The sequence below is a fragment of the Cryptotermes secundus genome, unplaced genomic scaffold, assembly GCF_002891405.2.
Source record: "Cryptotermes secundus unplaced genomic scaffold, Csec_1.0 scaffold49, whole genome shotgun sequence".
Lineage (NCBI taxonomy): Eukaryota > Metazoa > Arthropoda > Insecta > Blattodea > Kalotermitidae > Cryptotermes > Cryptotermes secundus.
The window spans coordinates 4,387,098-4,412,960 of NW_019744106.1; the positions used below are offsets into that span (position 1 = coordinate 4,387,098).

At 38.7% G+C, this 25,863-nt stretch overlaps 1 protein-coding gene across 5 annotated transcripts in view; it reads right to left on the reverse strand.

The window, feature by feature from the left end:
- Positions 1 to 438: 438 nt before the first annotated feature.
- The window catches only part of LOC111874346 (probable peroxisomal acyl-coenzyme A oxidase 1), a 44,056-nt gene continuing 18,631 nt past the window's right edge, over positions 439 to 25,863 (reverse strand). For all 5 annotated transcript variants that reach the window (XM_023869782.2, XM_023869784.2, XM_023869786.2 and 2 more), the window contains exons 5-12: positions 24,484 to 24,603; positions 21,062 to 21,186; positions 19,702 to 19,862; positions 15,504 to 15,666; positions 10,890 to 11,236; positions 10,248 to 10,353; positions 4,284 to 4,430; positions 439 to 1,322 (exon numbers count right to left, since the gene is read on the reverse strand). In XM_023869782.2, coding sequence (XP_023725550.1) covers positions 1,062 to 1,322; positions 4,284 to 4,430; positions 10,248 to 10,353; positions 10,890 to 11,236; positions 15,504 to 15,666; positions 19,702 to 19,862; positions 21,062 to 21,186; positions 24,484 to 24,603 — 1,430 coding nt within the window. In that variant the 3' untranslated portion in view covers positions 439 to 1,061. The remainder of the gene's footprint in view (positions 1,323 to 4,283; positions 4,431 to 10,247; positions 10,354 to 10,889; positions 11,237 to 15,503; positions 15,667 to 19,701; positions 19,863 to 21,061; positions 21,187 to 24,483; positions 24,604 to 25,863) is intronic.

Here is a 25,863-nt window from a genome sequence, read left to right on the forward strand (position 1 = left end):
AAAAAGAGCTCTCTTTTTTTGTAACGAACATAAGTGAGCGCCAATACCCTACATTCCCCTACCTCATACAGAATTCTGTTCCATGGCTTCCCCTTCTCTTGCCTCTAATATAGACGAGATTGAAAGGTGCAATCTGTAATGGACTGAATGCAGTTTCCTATCGTGAAGAAAAATCTTCCCTCTCAGGAGCAATCCAAACAGTGATATAAACAGAGTTCAAGTTGTGAACCCAATGGATATGCCAATGCTGCAGGTTTAAGTTGAAAATGACATTTCCATTTCTGAATTTTCAGGGATGTTATTTCCAATAATGGACTCTCAAATATGGCCCACAGACACTCCAGCATTCATACAAACTAGAATTAACTAGCCCTTTACGAATAGATATAATTCAGCACAGCTGCACAACAAATAATCAAAAAGAAACAAAATAGACACTACTGTGTCAACATTTGTTTTTATTCATTGTTGGTGGTATCTTAAATAACATAAAACAGGATGCATACCATAAAGGTTGTAACAAGCCCTTATTAACCATGGTACAACAAAAAAGATTAGTGTAGCAGTGACATGAGATATGCATTCAGAGGATACATGGTTTGAATCTTGGCCAGCTTGCTGAATTCCATGACAGACTCTATTTATGGTTTTCCTCAATCTTTCTGGGTAAATGCTTGATAAGTATATTCAAATAGCCTCTCAAACACTTGCCTACTCACCATCAAATCTGTCTTCCCACCTAACTCAATATAAAACACTGTCATTATATTTCAGTAATCTAAAAATCAAGCAATGAGTAAGGTGAAACTATCATTAAATGACTGATGGATTCATAGCATAATTAACTCTTCTTAATGTTCACATTATGAGAAGAACTTAAGACTGACCACTGAGGAACCAGTTGTTAGCTCCTGCAAATGCAGTACTGAACTTTAAGTTTCTCAGGGACTCTCTGATCACTGAATGGGTGTAGCTAGTTACAATATTATGAGTTGTCTTCTAAGTTTTCATTTTTAACATCTTACAGGGAATCTGTCAGGTACAGAATTTGAATCAAAATGTCACAAGCCGGATTTGAGCATGGGTTTCAGGTATTTATGAAATGATTCATTAACAGTGTCCTGATTCAAAGGACTCTTGGAAGCTGCTGCAAACAGTCTATCATACACCTGTCCATCCCAAGAACCAAGAGTTGATGCAATAATGTCATCATGGAAATCAAAACCGTCCACAATTCCAACAGCATTGGGTCTCAGCTCAGACAGCAGTGTCTCCATACGGTTCTGCAGATTACAGTAGTCCAATGGAGTCATCTCTGTGTACTGTTGAACACAAGCAAACAGAACATGATTCAGAGAAACACTTTTCATTCCTTTTGGGAGGCTCTTCCTGCATTCTTCAGATGCAAGTCATTACTGCCCATAAATGATGTCACTTCCCACAGGCTGCATCACAAAAAAAAACTTTATGATCTTCCTTTAAACTTCAGGAAGAACACACAGAAGCTATACTGTGAAACTCCGCCTCTTAGCTCACAGAGCCATATGATGCGGAGTTTTGTATGAATAAAATCTGTGCAACAACGCACTGCTGTCACAATACATCCCTGAAGGTATCCATAACCCAATGCTTCCTCACCTTCCACCTACAGACAAGGAGTTTCTGCTGTATATGTACAACCTTGTATGGCCAGAGAACTGGATGCCTTCAGAGCAGCAATTCTGCTTTCTTTATTGAAACCAGGTTAGGACTGCTCCCTCACAGCTAGTTATCAACTATCAATTTGACCAGTTGTGTTTCTAAGATAATGGAGTGAATGGTAAACTGTCAACTTGTTTACACTTATAAGTTGTTATCTGATGGCTCAACTGGTTGTGCCTTTGTCTACGAAGACGAAACATGTGCGTGTACACACGTGCCCACTCATACATGCATGCATACACATAGACACAGAAACACAAAATATATGCTAGGTTATATCTATGCTGCATACAATCATTAAATCATAAATATTTCCACACTTCTTAAACTTATTTATTTGGTGTCATGTGAAATCAACTGAAAAATTACACAGAATATTTAGCATGAGCTTTATCTGAAGTTGTTTTGATAAGATTTACTTTTTTTATAAAGGCAAAAACCTATGACATATTTTGGGAAATGGAAGGACACTCATGTGAGCTGAAGAAATAGAAATGGACACAATGCCATGAGTTGAACAGCCCTCGATTAATGTATAAACATAAGTAGGAAAACTAAAAATATTGTGGTTATAACTGTGGTCTTTATTTCAGAACATTTAACTGGACTCATGGTGTTTGCAGCAAGACTCTCAATACAATGCTATTTTATTTACAAAACACCCTCTGATTTTGAAGTTCACAAAACATATTACTAATATCTGCCTCATTCCATCTCATTCATTTTTTCACAGCTAACTCTGACACTGTGAAATGGCTGCCACCTGAATAACATACTAGCCTCACGCTTGTAGACATGAGCAATTCAGAAGATAAGTCAGGTTGACTTCAGCCTTATTTCTTGTACTCTGTCCCATGAGTTCATTTAAGTACTTTAATACTTTATTGTGGCACATCAAAAGGATCACAAACAACACCACCGTGGATCTCTGGTTCTGACTGCAGTGCCTATGAAGCGTATGATCTTTTGGGTTGCAGTGCCATCTGCATGGTTCTAAAGATGGAAGTATTACATCTTCTGAACAGTTGGTGGACTTTTACTGAACTAACTAATTAACTACATGGAGCTGAGACCTTCTTGAGAAGCTGCCAATTGTGCAGCTACTCAAGAACTTTGCAGTATTTTATGTTACAGTGTTCACAAGAGGCCTCCACTTGTCCCTATCCTGAGCCAGATCAATCCAGTGCATACCAACCCATGTTATCTCTTTAACATCCATTTTAGTATTGTCTGCCCAACTATGTCTCAGTCTTCCTAGTGGTCTCTTTCCTTCTGGCTTTCCCACCAATATCCTATATGCATTCCTCTTCACCCCATTCATGCTACATGCCCTGCTCATCCCATACTCCTTGACTTGATCATTCTAATTATATTTGGTGAAGAGTATTAAGTTATGAAGCTCTTCATTCTGCAGTTTACTCCAATATCCTGCCACTTCATCTCTCTTTGTCACCCTGTTTCTCAGACACCCTCAGTCTACATTACTCCCTTAATGTCAGAGACCAAGTTTCACACCCATACAGAACCACATGCAAAATTATAGTTCTGTATATTCTAATTTTTATGTTTTTACACAGTTTACTGAACTACACTGTAATAAATGTAAAGTTGTCCCTGTGCTTAATTAAAGGGCAGCTGGGCCGCACAGCCAATCTGGAATTTGTACATAGGAGAAAAATCTCTTGACCCTGCTGGCAACTGCCTGACTGAACTATTCTGGCTCCATACTACACAGTGTTACACCCCAAAGAACCCTATTCTTCACAAACAACACTAGTTCATGCTGCCATGATACTGTTATTCAGCCAGGTTGGTCAACCTATAAATCGAATTCTTAAACCAGTAGTGCCAACAGTATTGGACATTATAGAATTCCTGTTAAACCCTGCAATATCTCAGTCATACTACAATAATCATGTGGTTCCTAAGAAGACGATCTGTACGTTGACAATATATTATCATCGCACACTGAAGAAAGAGTCTTTTATGTTGTAATGATATCTGTAGGGAGTCAAGTAGGTCTAGTATGTGGACTTTCTAAACCATCTAATGGTGAGACAGAAAAGAGCCCGAAAAATGTAAATATTTATGGACATTGAATCAAAGTAATGTATATCAACACTATGTTCTTTATAAGCGATTTCTTGACCAGTACAATATTCCATTGGTTCACCACCCGCTTTGATCATTGGAATGTATTTCCCACACACTGCAGAGTACAAAAGAGAGAGAGATTTCTCAAAATATTAAAGATCACCCAAAGCACATTACAAGAATTCAGTCACATTCCAGATCAAGAGTATTAGATGTGTTTCAACAAATGACAGGGTTGCAGTAATAATTATTTTCAGTCAGAAAGAGATTAAAATGATACGGTTAATTTTAGTAGCCAATTCTACATTCAGTTTTACAAAGAAAAATCCAGCTCAAAATTTTATTACCATTCGTGTCTGTAAAGGGTCTCATGAAAGACTTATTAAGGAGTTCTATAGCCATTTCAATTTCCTCTAACCACATACAATAGTGATACTTTGAATATGACACAAGTGTTATCATCAATGCGTAACAAAGAGATATCTTACCATAAGGAAGTCTCCTGAGTTGCGGAGGAGGGTGTAGATGGTATACAGGTCCCTTAGCTGGGCCAGTACAGTCTTCAGAGCAACAGAAACATTCAGCTCTGCCACAGCGGCAACAAATCTCTCCACAAGAATGGCACGGCCATGAGCCTGCATAATTGAGGAGGGCCTCAGAATATTGGAATTATTAAAGTGGTTTAGCAATGTGGCATTTACTGTTTTTCACATTTATTTTACTTCTCGCTGAAATTGTTGTCATTATCATTAAACAAAAGAAAGAACAAGAACAAAACAAATTTTATACACTGTAATTTACGTTTATTTTACTTCTATTAGGAATTATTATCATTGCTGAATAGTGACAACAATGATCACCACCAACACCACAGCAACAGCAGCACCAACAACAACAACCACCACTATGACAAAGAAATTTGATTTGTTTCATTCTGGTCCGTCACTAACAATATTATATAAAGTTAAACAGTTCCATCCAGTGTGACTGGTGAAGATTTTTCTTATTTCAATTCATCATGCCCTTACATGTTTCAGTCTTTAGAGACCATCATCAGAGGGACATCAATACAGTTGGAAGCTACTATTACAATATACGTTCTAAGCGTTAAAATATACATATAATGTTAATAATATACAATTGATTATAAAATATAAAGTTTTTACAACTACAGCAGCTGTCTTAATATATTAAAATTGTTGTAATTGGTTTGTTAAGATTTTGTTAGAAATTATAAGCCAAGTAGGTTAATGTCCTCTTTCTTATTACTTCTCTTGACAGGGCCAAACGTGTGCTGCCTTGTCATTCTTGAGAAGAGGGTGCTTTGATGTCGTCCTGTGGGTGTTCATGGTGCACCACGATTTTATATCCAATCGTATATTATTAACATTATATGTATGAGTATATTTTTTAACACTCAGAACATATTGTCACGTGTTGGGTGTATAACACACAACAAATAATTTCACACCGTAATGAATATAGCGAATTTATTCCACTCGCTCTTACAATCACACGATTTACAATCTCACAATTACTGCCATCGGCAGTATCACAATTACTTCCACTGTTTCCATTCACTCCAGCGAATGCTAGACTTGCAACTGTCTTTGGTGGCTGCTATATTTAACTAACTGGTTATTCTCTCCCCAGTAACTGGTTCACTAAACACTATTGAATAGTGTTCGCTGCTCCTTATTTAGCCTTGGCATGGACAAGACAGAAAACAGTTATGTGATAGGTACCGCTGTTGCCTGACGCCATGTTTACCGGTGCTGCTAGCAACGCTGTCGAGAGTTGTCTCCTGCTGCGTAGCAACCGCGGTATCCCTAGGTAACAACACAGCCGCTCCTCTGCCACGTCACCGCGGGGGAGGGGGGCGCCCACCGAGCGTTGCGTACTGGTGGAAGGAGTGGGAGTATGTGACGTCACTTGTGAGACCACAGAGTTCATACGACCACCACTTCCCGCCACGCCATCCATGTCACAATATATTGTAATAGTAGCTTACAACTGTACTGATGTCCCTCTGATGATGGTCTCTAAAGACCGAAACATGTAAGGGAATGAAGAATTGAAATAAGAAAAATCTTCACCAGTCACACTGTTTAACTTTTTAAAACAAAGAAATGTTACATTCTTATGCAGAGGACGTTTTTTAGATTTTATTCACTTGAGGATGAAGGCAGCATATTCCCTACAAACATTAGTACCTACCTACTAGATTACAATGCATTAAATTTGAGAATACCACAACAAAACAGAGCATTAGAGAGAGCAACTCAGAATGGCAAAACATGTCAACTAATAATATCTTCAGAAAGGAAAGTTTGACCATTACACTTGTTTAATATACAGAACAGTATAAATCCATGAAATGTAACTAATTTAATAATTATATAATGAAATGTTTTTGTTCATTTAATTAAATTCCAACAATGCCAGTTCTAAGCCTGGATGTGAATGGATGAAGGTTTGGGATTAAAAGAATATCAACCCTGCAAAATATATTCAGTCACTAAACAAAAACACGGCAGTATAACCGTTATATCTAATACTGAGGTGTGTTCAGCCAGCACAGAAGCTCTGATGGCATGCCGATCATTGCTAGACAGCAGCCTGTTGAAAGGATAACTAATATGCATTCAAGATTTGTAAGAAGGTTGGCCAGAAGAAATAAACTTTTTTTTTTTATTGCTAGTGGGGTGGGACTAAGTCCCTTGTACTGCAGCCACTTCTGACCTATTGTACCAGCCCCAGATGAGGGTGAGGATGACTGTGGAGCAATTGGTGGAATGAAGATTGGCAGGGGAAACCGAAGTACTCAGAGAAAACCTGCCCCAGCGCCACTTTGTCCACCACAAATCCCACTTGATCAGACCCAGGATCGAACCCGGGCTACCGCGGTGGGAAGCCAGCAACTAACCGCTTGAGCTATGGTGCGGCCTGAACAAACTCATAGCAACCACAGCAAGAGAAATATAATGAATGGAAGAACAACATAATTAATTTTTGTGCATAAAGTCTTGTTTACAAACGTGGACAGCTAGAAGACATTTTGAGAAAATAAAAATTTCAGTAGCACTTATTATGAAAACAAAACGGAATTTAAAGAGCTCAAAACGAATTAAGACATATTCAGTTTTATGGTGGGTTAGGAAAGGGAAGTAAGCAAAGGTAAAGGCTGGAATAACGATTGTGATAAACAAGCATCTTTCATCTGGAATGGAGAGGTAATATAGTTGCAAATGTCCCAAGGATACATGACAAAAATATGGGTTTATGTCCAGGTTGAAGGAGAAGATTCTATACAACATTGACACTCCACATATGATTTAAGGCCATTGCTGATGTTAAAATTGAACGAAACACAGAAAGACATGGGGGACAAATCTGTAAGAGAAGTGTCTTTAAACAGTATGGCCTTCATAATGAATTGAAAACAATGAACATGTCTGAACATAAGGACAGCCATAAATATACATGGATGGCCTGGAATCGGAGATATACCTTATTATGTAATATGCAACAAGAAGCTAGCTAATATTGTTTTAGACACTAAGAGTATTCCTTGGCCCAGAAATAGAATGGGATCATTTTCACTAACAGGACAAATCTGCAAGAAACCAACATACCACAAAAATAAATAAGAACCCCACAACACAGATACCTCTTTCAAGGTAAATCTACATATATAGATATATATAGAGATCCCAATATAACATGGCTATACACACTCACACTTAACATCCTGGTTCAAAGGACACAAATAGGTGAAAACATTGAGGAAAAACAGAAACTCCTGCAGAACCTATTGTCACAGGTTAGTGACCAGACACAGGGCACACTTCAATAACTAAATTTATAATTTATTGGATGTTTATCACTCTTAACTACAGAAAATTACAACATTCTTACTGTTCTTCACAATCTACAAACAACTACAACACGTTCCAAGTCTTTCCTGTCTGCTGTTATGCTCATGCATTAGTTGCTTTGTTATGGCTTCCAATAATGGGGACTCTCCCTGTTGTGTCTGTGTTCGACAAGCTTCATTTTTGGGTCTTGCTGGTTCTCTTTCTCCCACCCAAGGAGGCCTCCCTTTCATGTCTATTGTTGCCATCATTAATAGCACCACATCGCCATATTGTCCCAGATCTTATTCTTCCGTTTTGGACACTGCCCAATCTTCATTCACTGTGGATTTGGTCCCAAGCTGCTGATGTTGAAATGCTCCCATCTCATGGCACTAAGTCCTCCCTGACATGGCTCGCTATGGGGTGCACCTCTGTTACTCTGCTTCAGCCACCAGCGGTCTCAAGCCATCCCTAAGGGAAGTCCCTTAGCGGTTGAACCCTCCTCAACCTACATACTCCAGCTCGGTGGGTGGTACTGGAACCCGGTCCCACTAGGCTAACCACAGCTTCCATTAGGCTTTCCACCACTTGCTGTCACTAAGACAGCTTAGGATCTAAAGATCCTAACTGTTACCTCTCTGTACATCTTTGAGGTATTGTGCTACTTTCAGAAATTTAATCTGTATACTACTAGAAATTCAGATTTATATGAATATAATACTAGAAGAAAAGAGGACTTCCATGTACTAAGCTGTAGCACATCTACCTCTAAAAAAAGTGTCATAAATATGGGTATTAAAGCTTACAATAGATTGCCTTTGAAAATAAGAAAATTAAATGGATTCAAAGATTTTAAATATAAATTAAAATTATTTTTACTTGATAACCCATTTTATACAATGAAGGAGTTTCTCTTTGAGGGACTGCAGGATGAATAGAGAAACTCTGCTCAAAATCCTTAATGATGATTTGATGATGTGTTTTTATCCTTGATGAGTATGGTTGTGATGGTTACTTTAGTAACTTGATTTTAAAGTAGTATTTTTAAAGTTGGTCGATTAAGCATAAAGGTAAATAAACTTGAAATTAACTTATTTATATTTAAAATAAATCCAAAATTTGTGTACTTGTATTCTGTATTGTAGTTTTAATTAGAGTATGTCTCTGTTGACATAGGAACCCTTTAGGCCGTGGGCAAAGGATTCCTGAATGATTGTACCACATGTTTTGACTTGTCCATGTGTTACTTTGTAACAGTTACGGATGTTAATAAAGATGATGATGATGATGATGACTACTGTTCCATGCCAAATCGCCACTACTTCGCCAGTTCTCGCCATATGGGGGAATAAATGTGATTGTGCCATGGGTCACCATAATGGCATGTCTTCATTGCCCAGTTGTAGTATATGACACCTCAAATCCATGAATGCATTGTGGGCATGCAAGACAACCAGTCCCAGGATGAAGTTGTTTGTAATTTTGTTGATGAACACCTAAGTTGCCAGTGGGCACCCCTTCCCCAGAATCAACTCTACTAACGCTTCCTTCAAGACAGGGTGGGTCTCCACTGACGCCATTTGCTGGACGTATGGTCTGGTCAGTTCCCTCTTGGGCAGTCCTGCAGTGATGTCTAGCCTGGCTATTGTTATTGGTGCTCCAGTGCCAATGGTCACAAGATACGACTTGCCTCCTACCCATCCTTCAGCATTCAGGCTGTCATTATCCTTCCTTGAGGACATATAGGGTGTATAACGACGGGTTGATACTCAAAGCAAGCACCTTCTTCATTGTATCCTCTACACATTTCTTGGGTCTCAGTCAAACTCCTTCCAGGAAGTCATTCTGGAGGTATCCTTGTTGGCAGTGTCCTACGACAGCCAACGCTCCATCACTGCCAGTAGATGGGATGACTAGTCCTGGTGCTCTCTGTCCCTCTCAACTGTGGGCTCATGGCTGCTCCAGTCCTGTTCACGCACAGCCTTTCTGGTGGCCCGGCTGCCTCCTTCACAGCCTCTAACCTCAGGACCTAGCTGAATGCCTCATGCAGTATCTTCTTGCAGCCCACACACCTTGCCTGGGCTTCGTCTTCTGCCAGTTGCGTTTTGAACTCCCACCTTGTCCCTTGTGTTTCATCGCCACATTCCTAGCGCTGGTACTGGACAGACTTTGGCCCTCACGCTGGCAATCAGGTTTGCTTGGCCGGTCATAATTTCTCCTTGTTTCGCCTATATCTCTTGAATTTCGGCTAACAGATATTGTAGGTTGTCCCCCACAATTAGCTATCACATCTGTCACAATCCACTATCAAACAAGCCAATCCATCAACCCAAAATTAAATCCAATTCAGCACTTCTTACATGAGTTGTCACATATTAGTGTCTAGACACAGGGTTTGAATCAATAATTGAATTAATTGGATTCTTATTCCTGAATGGATGAATCTACAATGCCTCTCTGACACCAAATTCTGACTTTCAGGCATCATGTAACAATAATGAAACGCATTGCCTTAGACAGTCTAGGCCTGAAGCAGAAATGGGACGCAAAGAAATGAATACATTTATCTTAACAATGTTCCACAAGAGAACTTACCTCTGCACACTGTACAAGCTCTACAGATGTCATATTCCATGCATCTTCAGGTGAAACACCCTCTTGGATCCTCTGACCCATAATGTCTGCACTATGCTTTACTTTTCTGAAATATTTTACAGCACAGCCATATTAATGCACATAGATATTTGTTCTCATTTTTCCATTATTCTGACACAGTAGTTCCATGTTTCCATGTTCACATTAATGTCTGAGATTCATTTCAGACTGTACAGTAAAACAAATCCCAGAAATTAGTGGTAACATAAATACAATTTCTTAAATCATTATTAGGCTCCACAACATTAGGACCACCCAAGAAATTCTTGCTTCAGGTAAAACTAAAATTTACAGATACAGCTGAAGAAATATAAACAAGAAAATCTTTGGTGTGGGGCAGTGGAGAGAGCCATGCACAATTGCTTTTCTGTTACCGTTGCAGGTGATGATCAGATTTGGCAAAAGTAAAGTGATTTGAATTCTAAAACTTCACAATGATGATGATATCCTCACTGGTATAATGAAAGTCATTTCAGCTTACATTAACACAATATGCTTTTCTGTGTTACTTCTTTAGTATAATCTATGTATTTTCATAATTCTAGCACATGTTTTCCCCTCCAAGAAAGAGTTCTTTCTTACCTTGCTGCCACCTGCTGGAAAGCACTGACTATGCATGCTGTTGAGCCCTCCCAGCATGGTGTACCATTACTTCCAGAGACTGCCTGCTTGAGGTATGCCACAGTAGGGGTCATAGCCATGCCTCCTACAGCCTGTTGCCATGCCTTCATGAGATATCGGGCAGTTTGAAGAAGCAGAACCGTGTTCTCTCCCTCATACGTGCATGCTGCTGTGATGAGCCCATAGAGGGAAGGCAGGTTGCTGCACATCATATAACCATGTCCACCACAAGCCAGGCGACATGTTTCCGCGCCTTGTGCAGCTTCAGTGGTGCAGACAGCCTTCAAGCAGCACGACAAGGCATGCAGCTGCAAATATAATACATTATTAATGTCATGTAGACATGCCTCTGCAGCACTTGGCTCCCTCCTGGCTTCTGAACTTTCCCTCTCCCCTACCGATCACCTTCTAGACCCCTTTCTAACGGCACAGCACGCGCTTCCAGCTAGAAGGTTCCAGGCTAACTATGCCTGAATAAAAATGTATGGAATGTGTAAGTTGAGTCAGTCTGAGCTAGAAACTGCTGGAAGTGTTAGTGTCTATTGACGCAGTGTGCAATGTGAAACACAAGTTCAAAAATAAAAGAAAACAGTGCAGTGGGTTCAGTGAACTACTAGCACTTAAAATAACCTGACATCAATACCACAAGTCTTTACTGTAACCACACCATGCAGGAACCTCAGCAATGTTGTTAATTTACATTCTTAATTACAATGTACTACATGTAAACGAACTGTATTACTGTTAACAAAAGATGATACACAACTGACCCCAGCACCAGCAGGCGCCAAGGACGACATCTGGTCTTTCTGAGGGACAAGTGTGCTGGAGGTCATTTGAAAACCCAGAATGGAGCAGGAAGTATCCCGCTGTATTTTCTGGGAATTTCAATGCTTAACATCGGCGGTACAAGTCTTTGAAAATTTGAGACTTGACAGATACAAGTTGCAATAATTTTCAGAGGGACGTACTAAGCGATCATTAGTGCCCCTTCATTTATTTGAGAGCTGTCAGAAGGACCGTCTTGTACTTAGGCCCAAAATAGAATGGATCTTGTTAGGGACTGGCCGAATGTAAATGAGAGAAACACCCAAATTTTAGGTTCAGCCAATCAGCAAAATTTCAGAGAGGAAACTGGGCGTTACCGGAACCATCAAGACTTCTGGCTCTCCAGAGTAGTCAGTCATCAAAAGGGAGTAACAGGAGTGAGTCGTCTTAGTGAGTAACAGGAGTCAGTCTTCTAAAGGGAGTAACTGGAATCAGTCATCTTACAGAGTGACAGGGGTCAGTCGTTTAAAGTGAGTAACAGGAGTCAGTCGTCTAAAGTGAGTAAAAGGAGTGAGTTGTCTTAGAGAGTGACACGGGTCAGTCATCTAATGGGAGTAACAGGAGTAACCTCCCGGACGTTAAATTTGTGTTGGCCAAGTCCGGTACACAAATTCAAAAGTGCTACAGCCTTGTAATATGTAATTCTAGTTCACATCTACAATAAAGAGCAACAGTGTTGGTGAAGTGTGTGTTTTAAGTGTTTTCTATTTCCTTGTGTGAGCAAGGCCCAGAAGTCGCCCTGAGACAGAATCTTGTCCTACCGTCTGAGCAGTCGAAACTCCAAACGCCCACCTATCTACATCCCCCCCCCCTTTGTTTTCCCCGTTCCAAATTCGTGGATTTCACCCAAGTCCACTGGCGCCCATACAAATTCAAATTCAGAGTAATACCACACCCTACCCTGAACCAGACGACAAGGAAGCGGTGGATGAAAGTGGAGACCAACTTGTGGGGCTTGAAGCCTCACTGAGTGGGTCAGTTATAAGTGGCGACCAACCTGTGGGGCTTGAAGCCTCATTGAGTAGGTCAGTTATATTATTGATAAACAACTGCTCCCAAACACAATAAATGTTACAACTGGTCAAAGTATAATGTGGCTTCTACACAACTATCTGTTAATAAATTAGTAAAGTCAAACAGAAACTAATATAAGCTCAATATGAACTTTTATTGTTGCTATTATTTACCACTACATCTTTCAATTGTATATACGGTTTCTCTTATGCATATGATTCACTACACATTTTCCATTCACTAGTTTGTGTGTGTGTGTGTGTGTGTGTGTGTGTGCGCGCACGTGCGTGTCGGGGGGGGGGGCATGTAGGCGTGTAAGTAAATGAATTGTAAATGGGGTGGATGAAAGCAGCGTCTTACACAAACAATGGTAAGCGATGGAAGGAATCATTAGTCAAGTGAAGGTAATCGTCCAAGTGTAGGCATAACCAATGTCACTTACTCAAATATGAGTGATGAGTGAAGATCATCACCCTTCAGTTCTAGGTTGTGATCGAAATAGCTTAGCCCAGTGTTTCTCCACTGCCAGGCCTTGGCATCAATTATAAAGGGCCCTCATCATATAAAAAAAGAATTTAGTGGGCTGCGGTCTCACAAAGGTTGAGAAGCACTGGTTTAACCCATCTCAGATGGAGAGTAAAGGTTGTGATCCTCCAGTCAGCCCATCACCAATGTTGCACAGTGTGACTCCGAAGATTATAAGTTCAGTAAAGACTCAGTTATATAGTATCCAGGCATCTGGAATTCTCATGAAACTGGCACATATTTAAACTACCCACTTTTATGCAGTTTTTACAGAAACAATGTATGTCCACTCATCATGCAGTAGTTCTCCAAGATGCCAGTAGCAGCACTATCATCCACCCTCATACAGCTGCCATTAAGGTTGTGAAGTGTGATTACACAGGGGCTAGTTGAATATGTAATCATATAACAGGATGTCCAAATTATTTAACCCAAATCTGCTGTGTCAGCTAAGAAGACCCCCATGCAAGTACTGAAGTAAGAACTTCTTGTGACTTTGAAACAGAAAAATACATAATAAAAGGCTTGAAAATGCTGAAATCATGTGGACACTGGTTTCTGTAAGTTTTCCTTGTGCAACTGGCAGATTCATTAAACTTCCACACCACATTTCCCATATATGCCAGAAAACTGATAGCTTACTGTAGTATTATTTGTAAAACTGATAGCTTACTGTAGTATTATTTATGTCAGTCTACAGTTTTATCATCAATACATATCCTGTTGAACTTCTGATGATAAATTATGTTATGATGGCTTGTGAGTATTTACTATTGGTGAGGTAATTTCATTAATCTAACTTATTTGTAAACAGATGCTGGTACACTGCTCATTCAAAGAAATGACATTAACATCGCAAACAACTACACAGACAATACTCAATGTCTGACTCAGCTGGTTGGCTTAATATTGAAATTTTGTGAAGGCACCTCACAGTTCTTCTTATCTCCTGTTTTGTCAGTTCATTACGTTAATGACATTAGAATATTTACTGGTAATAAACTTCTAGTTTCTAGCATATTATTATACTGACACACATAAACAAACTAACCAATTGAAGTGAGCAGAATCCATCTTGAGATGCCAAAAGCCTCTCTCAAGATATTCCCTGCTTCTAAGTGTTAAGCTTTATTACTGTGCTCAAAAAAAAGACTACCACTGTTGCGTATCTTGATTTGAATCTAAACTTCTTTAAGATATACTTTAATACTATTGCCCCACCTATCCCTAGGTATTCCAAGAAGTCCCTTCTAACAAAAATTTTATGAGCATTTCTCAGCCCTCCCATGCATACCCAAAACTCCTTCACAATGAAATTCTATGTATAAAATTCTTTGTGACAGAATCTTTAAACAATAAACCAAGCATAAAAGTGGTTAAGTCAGTAAATTAACTAAACTGTACATAACGTGAGTCAGAATTTCCAGTTCCTCTTCCCATACAATTTTATTATTTCTTTTTATTTGGTTTCAGAATTTTGTTATATCTCTTGCATATAAGATGTATCCACAGCACATTTTCTTGCATGCTGTTAAAACAGCTTACACTTAATGTTGTTTAGAATATGCTTTATTTCACTTCACTGTACTCTTTACTAGGACTAAGGATGTAATTTGGGTTCATTGTCCAAATTAAATCCAACCAATAGTCTCCTCCTGTCACTAAATAATGTTATGTAAATTTTCATTTCATGCATCCTGTTGTGCTGCAGAGCCAAACTAGGCACTGACCTTAATATAGTTGTGTTGTGAAGGTTTTAATAAAGAAATTGAATGTTATGAAAACACTAACATAAAGTTCATCAAAATTTTAATAGGAAGTTATTAAAAAGGAACTTCATCAGAAATACTGAACCTCAGCAATTATAGAAGTTCTGAAAAGACAGCTAGATTTATATTAACATACTGAACTTGACAGAATAACCACCTACATTAAATGGTGCTGATATCTAGAAGAATTCTTTTTGACATTTTATGAACAGACTCCATTATGTACAGAGTCAAGCATACTGTCTACTGACATCTTCTGCTCATAATCATAAAATTACTTGTCAGTACACATAATGACACAATTTTATATATAAGGCTATATGTCAACAGGCCAGTATAAGTGTGCCTCATCCATATAACCTCTAATCTGACAATTTGGTTAATACACGTTTATATTAATCTACAGAGAGTGAATACATCGACAGCAGAATAACTGTACCTCTGGCAATCTCTCCAGCTTTCCTTCCTCAAGTTCCGAAAATACTTCAGTGCATATATTCAACAACCACTTCCCTGTAAACTTCAGAGCAAACGAAGCTGCCAGGTAAGGAAACAGCTTGTACTGTTGTGTCCTGTAATCAAGAATCTGTGGCTCTGGTTCCCTGAAACAGTTACACAGTAACACACTGAGGATACATATCACTTGCTGCAATTAGTGTGTCCTGCTGTCATCACATTAACATACATGCCTTCTACCAGAGCACCAGCCAGCTGTCATATGTAAAATAACTGGAAACAAGATTACCTGTCTTCTAGGGAGTGACGCCATGTACTGTGTACACAGGTAGCTATCTACCAGACCCCAGAAGACTGTAATCATAATACCACCATGAGAACCTCAAACCTCAAATTATACTAGAGTGCTGCACTAAGAAGTTAAGTACAACATTATACGAGGGGGGACCCAAAAATAACCGGAAACGACCTGTTGCGTGCACATGCTTTGTAGTTACAAGTTGTGCTGCTAGGTGGTGTTAGCTGGGGGTCTCCTGCGACTGTTAGTGAGCTGGCGTCAGTCTGAGTTAAGTGGTTTGTCTGTGATGCTCTGTTCTGTGCGTTCCTGTTTCAACCCTTTGGCGATCAGTGAGATGGCCGACCAGAAGGAACAATTCTTTTAAGAAATTCTGGATCGTTCTGCACTTCACTCTTCAAGTCGCGGCAAACATTCACGCGGTTTTCTCTTTGGTCATCTCTGAGCAAGCGAGGAACAAATTTTGCAGACACCTGTCTCATGTGCAAACCTTCGGTTAAAATTCGCTGGACCGTGCTCCATGAGATGTTCATTTCCTCAGAAAGTTGGTCAATGGTCTTTCGACGATGTTCATCAATTGCACGTTTGATTTTGGCAATGTTTTCGTCATTTCTTCCTGTTGACGGACGCCCGGGGCGTGGCATGTCTTCTGTTGACATGTTTCCAGATTTGAAACGGGAAAAACGGGAAAACTACTCGTAGACCTGTGATTTCCCCAAAGCATCATCATCATTAAAGGCTTGCCGAAGCATCCCAATAGTCTCGGCTGCAGTTTTCCCTAACAGAAAGCAAAATTTCACGCACACTCTTTGTTCCTTCTGGTCAGCCATCTCACTAATAGCCAAAGGGTTGAAACAGGAACACACACAACAGAGCACCACAGACAAACCACTTAACTCAGACTGACGCCAGCTCACTAACAGTCGCGGGAGACCCCCAGCTAACACCACCTAGCAGCACAACTCATAATTACAAAGCATGAGCGTGCAACAGGTCGTTTCCGGTTATTTTTTGGTCCCCCTTCGTACATAATTCTGTTGTTAGTTTTAACAACATAATCAAACTTTTGTTATACATAATTTACTTTTTAAGTAATCACCCTGGTTATGAGTATATGCTACGCCCACTCCCAATTTTCTGAATCCGTCAGACAAAAATGATTTCTTGATTCTTGAGCCAATTTTTCCATATCTGGTGAGCATTTCAGGTGCAATTTCATCCTTGCTAATTCTTTGGTTGGCATAACTGACTAATATAGTCCTTAGCCTCAATATGTCACAGTCAATAGCTACTCAGACCACTCACAGTTCAAGCTCTTTCACTCATTTCTCTGTGACTCAGAGAATTACAGCTATACAATACTGTCAATCTTCTTATAATGCATGAGTCTTTACACCATCTGATTCCCTCTCCCCAGAAAAAAAGACAGAGAGAAAGAGAAAAGATTAGACCACACTTCGTTGTTCTTTACTTGATGGATTCTCTCAATGGAAGTCCATGTTAAAATATGTCACAATATTGTTACTAATCAGATGATATTCTGAATCAGCTATGTGAAAATAAGGGAAGGTTCATATTCTTTTTAAGTGCAGCCATTATCAGTGCTACCAAAAGCAGCTTTCAGGTAAACTAAAATTGTTTTTATCCGATAATTTCACCCCTATAAACCTCTACTATTAACAAAAATTCTTAAGAAATGCAATTCAGTATATATAAGATTCAAAATATTCCACAGAAAATGTCTACCTTCTGTGACTAAAGAAATTTGTGAGCAAAGCCCATCTGCTCTATGAACCAGGGTACATGTAGGAAACATTACAGATGGAAAGTTCCGTCTAAGTACATTTAAATTTTCACTGAACTGTGAATACTGGAAATACATTGGAAAATGAATCAAGTAACTTTCTAATGGTGATATAACAGTCTACATCACTGACAACGATGCAAGCCTTCATATGGATATCCACAAATTTCACCTACTCTTCTCTACAAGATTATCACAGTTAGGCTAGGCTTTCAAATGTCTTGTGCAAGATGGGTTCTAAGAATGCTTATGGCTGAGCACAAAATGCAGAGAATGGCTTCAGCTCTGACTTTGAATTTCTGAAGTGATACCACAAAGATGGCAATGAATTTCTCAGGCACATCATAACAGGTGATGAAACCTGGGTTTCATTTGTAAACATTTTGAAACTATAGGGCTGTCAAAGCAGTGGAAGTATACATGGTCACCAAAAAAGCCAAAAAAGTTTAAACAAACATCGTCTGCCTGCCAGAAAGCTGATGACAACTGTTTTCTGGGACAGGAAGAGTGGTGATGGTGGAATCCAAGCAACACAGGACCACAGTAACATCAGAAGTGTATTGTGAAACACTAAAAAATCTGCACAAGTCTGGCCATTCAGAAGAAAAGGCACGGAATGCTGCCTTTGCAGTGCTCCTCCATGACAACGCATGTCCATATACAGCGGCTCGCACTTGAGAACTGCTGGAGCATTTCAACTGGGAGTTGTCTGACCACCCTCCTTACAGCCCTGATCTCACTCCAAGCAACTACCATCTTTTTACCTACCTGTAGAACTGGTTGCGATCGCATCACTCCAACACTAATGAGAAGTTGATGGAAGACGTAAAAACGTGGCTGAGCTCACAAGTGGCAGACTTCTTTGACACAGGAATGCAGAAACTTATTCACTGATATGACAAGAACCTCACTTCCGGCAGTGACTACGTTGAGCAGTAGCTTAAGTATATACATATTTCTTGTATATAACAAAAATGTTTTTCTCATTGCTTGTTCTGTTAACAGCTCACCAGAGATTACTTTCTGAATAGCCCTCTCAAAAACATGGTGAATGTACAAGGACATGAGACATGGGGTGACAATTTATGATCCTGAAATGATGAATGGTAAGATCTCTTTAAAAAGTACACAGTTTCTCTTAATGTAATTATCTTGTAGAACACTCTGGAGGCTGTGCAAACACTTTCTTTACGTACTGGCTGATGTTGATAACAAATAAAACACTGGAGCTAGGCGTGTGAAATCTGGTACAGAGAGATGATAAACATGTCTACACATTATGTATAAAATATTGTTTATAATTCAACAATTTTAAACATGACAATTAATGTGAGGTTATAAAAAACAAAAGTAAAAAAGTAAAGCTATCCCTGTAACAGGCCATGAAGGCCCATTGGGTTGTGAGACGTTGAGGGGCCTACATTATCTAGACAATCGGCTCAAAGATGGCGGTAAGGTTGTCAGCCTTATGCGCTGGCCGCACTTTACTCCCCAGGAAAATTATTTAATTAATTCCTGGTACTCATTTCTGTTAGAGGCTGAGTGAACCCCAGGGCCATAGTGCGGCCGGAAGGATTAGGTCAATTGAAAAAATCCAAAGACCTCATCAGTATTTGAACCTGTGACCTTCCAACTTGTAGTTACCGTGTGCCCCAATGTGAGGTTATACCCAACAAATTTAACAAGAATAGAATTTGTTCTTCACAAAAATAAAATAAAATATAAATGATAACATTAATGGATCCATAGGACTAGAGATCTGTCCAACATGAAAATAGGTCTGATCAGAGCACCTTGTTACTTATTACTGCCACTCCAAAATACATTAACTGTGACAGTTTTTAAGAGATTTACTGTTTTTTTTTAATTAGAGCAACAGTAGGTGTTAGTGGTTGAACGATAATGTTCCTAGCTATTTTGCAGAAGAGAGATACTGGCTGTTTTGAATTCTAACTTGATGGTTTGTAATTATTCTTGAATACTAAGTAACTTTTTCACTGGTGAAATGGGTCAAGAGTGATCTATAACTGAAATTTCAGGCACATCAGGAAGTGGAGTTAAAGATCATACTATAACACTCACCCTGGTTTCATTTCAGATTGTCTCCGCACAGCACTGTAACGTATTGCTATGGTGCATGCTTTTGCCAGCAGAGTAGATACAACCTTCAAAATTGACACTCGTACAAAGGTCATACCCCCATATGCCAGCTTCTCATTTGTAGATTTGATGTAGGATCCATCCTGAAATGCAGGAAAATAAGTAAACTACAAATCTATTGACTGAGGAACAATCTATGCAAAATACTTTTTGCTTCTGGAAAATTTCACCAAATCATCACTGCATAATGTCAAGCAATGCCACCATGCTTCATTTCATGGCAGCTGCATTCACTTATGAATCTACTGCTGTAACAATTACTAGATCATGGAAAGTCATTTACGCCTTCAGTCACAGTGAGTACTCTTTTTCTTATTGTGACAAGTTGCTCAAAGCATTCAGATACGGAACCAGGAAAATCTTAGTAATGCGGTTAACAATAGAACCTCAGTTACTTAGTAGCAAAGGTCTTAATAATTACAACAAAAGAGGAACTACTGAAGACGATTCATAGGCAATGCGTACAGAAACAGGTTTCCGTTACAACAGCTAGTTAAACACTGTTCTCACAGCAATGGAAAGGACATTTTCATGACGACACAGAAATCAACTATTTGATTCAGTGTCCTCTATTCAGTATGCCAATAGCTACCTCAACAGGACTACTAGAAGATTACTAGAGATTGCTGGAGATGAGAATGAGATGACAAACAGAAATCAGAAGTCAGAAGTGAAATCTTTATTTCATGTGATGTAGTCACAGTAACGTTTAGAGTGTTATCATTGTTCGTAGTTATGAAGTGTTATAGTTACAGTAAAACTGTGTTACAACTAACTGTAGTTCCACCTGGTGAATTTTCAATAAACTGATTAATCTAATACAGAACCTATTAATTACTTGTCATGTTACCAGGATACATGACAATATTTTCCTGTAACTTTCAAATGGGGGCCATGAGGCTATCTTGTGTGGGCCAGAGTTAAAGAAATTCTTACAACAAGTTGGAGAAGTGAAAAATCTCTCCTTGTATTACATTCTGTAAAACACAATTACAAATTACGACACTTGTTCAGATTAAGAACTGGAACTTACTAATGTTATGTAACACCAATTTCAAATTTCTAATAAAGGCACTTAAAAAAAGATCAGGACTGAAGTGAACCTGTTGTTAATAAACTGAAGTGACACCAATGATTCCACAGTAAAGTGTGTTGTCCCTGGTGTAATGCACTAGAATTCTAAAATGCACCATGAGAGCAGAGAGTGATTTTAACATATATTTGAAACTGAAACTGAAAAAGGAAGTTATCCTGAGATGGCAGCCAAGATTGTATTACGTACCTCCAGCACCTTGGAATATTTCATCAACATATGCTCACGAGGAATGTGAACATTCTCAAATCCAAGGAAACCATTATTAACATTATTCATACCCAGTTTTGTACCAATTTCCCCAATTTTAATACCTGAAAATACAAGAATATAGAATATCCTGTGTTAACTTTACACCAGTGACAATAATCAACATACATTATACAAAATTCTTCAAGAGGAATAATTGTAAACCTAAATCATGACCAAGATACTGTACATCAACACTCCAAATGTATGTGTCATTTCTGTTTGACTAATCTTGTTTTATTTTAGGGTACACAGGTTCTTAAAATTGTAAATTTGTATAAAAACATAAGATATATACACTTTCATATCAAATATATTTACATTAAATGGTGTTAAATACTCATCAGAGTATCCACTCTGATGTGGATATTCTGAGTGTCGTAATCACAGGGGCACTTCTATTACAATTAACGAAAATGCAGGAACAGTTTTTACAGTTCATAACTATTATTCAACAAAACCACATCAACATCTAAAGGCATTAGAAGTTATTACACTTTAATATCAAGTGCACAAAGTGAACGAACATATTTATGGATGACTATGCATCTCTGAAATTACTCGATAGATATAGCTGATATTTTATTTAGGGTAATCTATATTAAAAGCTGCTGAACAAACTTAATTTTGGCCCATATGGATATAGTATAATCCTAATGAAAATCAAATCAACTTTATCAATTTTCCCAAAAAATCCACACCATGCAAACAGTTAGTACATGGCATAACATTAATTTTATAAGATATGCATATCATTAAGGTTTATAAGTATCATTTAAAACAATTTTTATATGGCGAAACAAAAATAAAACAAAGAAAATTAATTTCCAGTTCAACTTACTTACTTACTCACTAACTTACTCATGGAGCTGAGCCCTTCTGGAGGAGCCGCCAATTCTGCAGCTACTCAAGAATTTCCCAGCATTTTATGGAACCTGAAAGTTCTTTACTGTGTTCACAAGAGCCCTCCACTGGTCCATATCCTGAGCCAGATCAATCCAATCCATAACATCCCATCCTATCTCTCTAAAATCCATTTTAATATTGTCTACCCACCTACGCCTTGGTCTTCCAAATGGTCTCTTTCCTTTTGGCTTTCCCACCAATATCCTACACGCATTCCTCGTCTCCCCCATTCGTGCTACATGCTCTGCCCACCTCATCCTCCTTCACTTGATCATTCTAATTATACCTGGAGAAGAGTACAAGTTATGACGCACCTCACTGTGCAGTTTTCTCCAACCTCCTGTCACTTCTATCTTCGGTCCAAATATTCTTAACACCCTCAATCTACATTCCTCCCTTAATGTCAGAGACAAAGTTTCACACCCATACAGAACCACAGGCAATATTATAGTTTTGTATATTCTAATTTTTATGTTCTTGGACAGCAGCTGAGAAGACAAAAGGTTCTGGACTGAATGGTAGCAAGCATTATCCGAGTTCAATTTTATTGAACACTTACAGATCGTAACTACATGTAACTACTGTGCTACCACTAATTCACACACACAGCAGTTAACTACAGCACATACTAAGTCTTCTCAGTCTGCTGTGTCTTTGCCAGATGCCGTCTGGTAATGGCTTCAAAGATTATAGATCCCTCATCTTCCAAGTTCATGTCCTTACTGGCCAATGACTATCTCACAACTAATTAAACTCTACACTTGACCTGCTTATAAAACCTCGGCATGGGCCACACAGAAAACATCTCTCCCAACAGATCTACTGTTGCATCACATATCTTCTGCATGGACAGCATAGAGAACACCACTTCCAAACTGGTCCATTGGTGTGAGTTATGAATCTGTTGCAGCCATTACCTAGCAATGGCTGTTGTTTACAGAGTCATTATTTAGCAACAGGTCTACATGCTGTACATGTATAATATTAGAAATAGGAGGAACAAAGTTTCTGTGGAGTATCAAGAAATTAACAAGGGTTAAAATCCAAAACCAGGACATCAGGGAATCTGAAAGCAGAAACACTGTAAGAAAACTTTGTGAAATCAAGGATGTAGTGTTCTGGACATTTGGGTGGAATGCATATGAAAGTGAGTAGGGTAAGGTTTAGTATGATAGAGGAGGAGCACTTATGGCAGGACAGAGAAGAGCAAAGAAAGCTTCCTAATAGGATGATATACTGTGGTTGTAACAGCAATCGTTAATGGTGGTGATTCAGTTCAAATATTTTGAAAATCTGGATTTCATACAAAGTTCTACATCATAGCTTTCACAGCAGTACAATCTGTTGCTTTTATGGCAATATTTTACAGGTAACTTTTCTTACTTTCTTATGAGTTAGGTACAGTGAAGGTCTTTATATCAAGAAAGATGAACTGTATTTCAATATGGCCAAACACAGTGAGATGTCCTGTGTGTAGTAAATTTGAATCTCCTTATCGGTTGAACACTGTGAATAAATTTACTTTGACATGAATTAGGCCATTGGGCAGAGTGTAGCATGAAGAGTTCTTCATATTCATGTGAACATCTAATGATCCGTGGTTTGTATGCAAAGAACAAATCAATTGCAGATTTTCTCACCCACTTTTAGGTTCCTTCATATCTAACAAAAACTGGAGGTGTTCCTTTACCAATCATCATCATCATCATTATCATTATTCCATCACTTGTGATAACACAGTATAGTGCTTTTTTATTTTAATTTTACAGCAACGTCAATATCTACTCTATATAGCACTGAAGGGTGGGAGGATTGATGAATAATGAATTGGAAAGATTTGGAAGAAGTCAGCCATGGCCTAATCACGGTACTATCCCTGCATTTGCATGAAGGGACCAAGCAATATCATGGTAAACCTCAGTCTGGACAACCAGTGTCCCAGGCAACACTGGACCCAAGAACTTCTAGAATTCAAGTCCAAAGTGTTGCTGCTAGACCATCCACCTCAATTTAGTGTAGTGTAGTGCAGTCTGCTCCGTATTTCAGAAGGGAACCCTTCCAGTATTGCTAAGGCATGCAGAGATCAGAGAAGTCAAAATTATCATATGTGAACCATTAGGCACATCATTCATTTTCATGGTGTGAAACATAGCAATTAGTTTTTCGGCAGTACGGCCCATGAAAATACATTTTTTTCAGTTCTTGGAGACAACATCCTCAGACACCATTCAACCTGCTGATATATATGCAGAGTAGATACTTGGATGCAACATTTTCTAATTCACTCACATTACTTTTTAATATTTTACACGATTTGCATCACTCAGAGATCTACACAAGTGAAGATCAGGTACCTTACATTTTTCTACTATGCATTTAAGTACATGTATGAACGCTCATTTAAGAAACTGTACCCTGTCAGGATGCAGTATTAAAACTCCTGTATTCCTTTGTACCTGGCAAAGGTTCATGTGTCTCTTCATTTCTGAGCTGAACCATGAAGAGATGAATACCACGGTAGACTCCTTGTGTATAAAGTTGTGCCACCACAATAGCATAGTTTGTGGTTTGCCCCACTGCAACAAGAAAGAATACCAGAGTCTTTTAATTTCAGTAAATAACTGGAAAACATAAATGAAAATAAAATAGCCAGAATATAAGATGGAAGACTGGTGTTTGAATCATCACATGGGTAGACATGTTTATCATCATCATATTCCTACTACTATTACTACTACTACTACTACTACTGNTATACACATAAACACTAAACATCCATGCCCTGAGTGATTCGAACCCACAGTCCCGGCTTCCGAGCGGGCAAAGACAGTGCATGCCTTAGACCGCTTGGCTACTGTGACAGGCACAGTAATCTATAGTGTGTTACAATTCAGCACATAAGTTTTTATTGCAGCATCCACTAAACAGTGGAATTGAATTAGCTGTATTTGTTACAAACAGATGGCCATAACTCTTAAACCATAAGCGATGGACCAAAATGGGTTGCATTTTTGAGAAGCTTGCATATATTAACATATTTCACTTGCACTATAATGATGTCGGCCACCTGAAGAGAAGTTTTCTACTTCTTATGGCTTTAATTAATTGTGCATTTTGTCTGTTTGTGAGAATGGACTGAATAATATCTGTTATTCTTAACCTTTAACGTATGGACTTTTAAATTGCCAGGAGCCCTGTATGGCCGGAATTTAAATAACCCTACTTAATTATCACCGCAAAAAAAATGCATATTTTCCGTTATATACAACATAGAAATATGAACTAAAAAGAACCTGAAAGACAATAAAATTTTCTACATATATGTAAAAGAACAAGTTTTACAAATGAAAATTAACTGTGAATATTTTGTCATGAAATGCAAAACATACTCTTTATTATATATGTTATGAAGTACCAAAGGACTTACCCATTGTTTTTTCTTCAATCTTGAATCATGATGATATTGTAGATATGATCACACTAATACAGTAATATTTTGTTCAGACTGTACGCGAGTTTGAACTGCGTCACTTCACAGTTTAGGCTATCTCACACTCTGACGCGCATGTGCCATCTCTCGAAGCAGTCCTCCACACAGAGCGCAACATTACACTTTTTACAGCAGTAGGCTGTGGTTCTGCGCTTCTTATTCTGAGAACAAATATGACGTCTTTGTTTTCCTTTGGCTGGCCAGTGTTGTGAATGTTTCACCTCCAGTCGACTCAGTTGGGCCCCAGATGAACTTGGCCTCCCCCGAGAAACGCCACTGACTGATATTCGCCTCATGCGACTGAAGAATCAAATCCCGCACCAATATTTCATGGAACTTTTTGTGT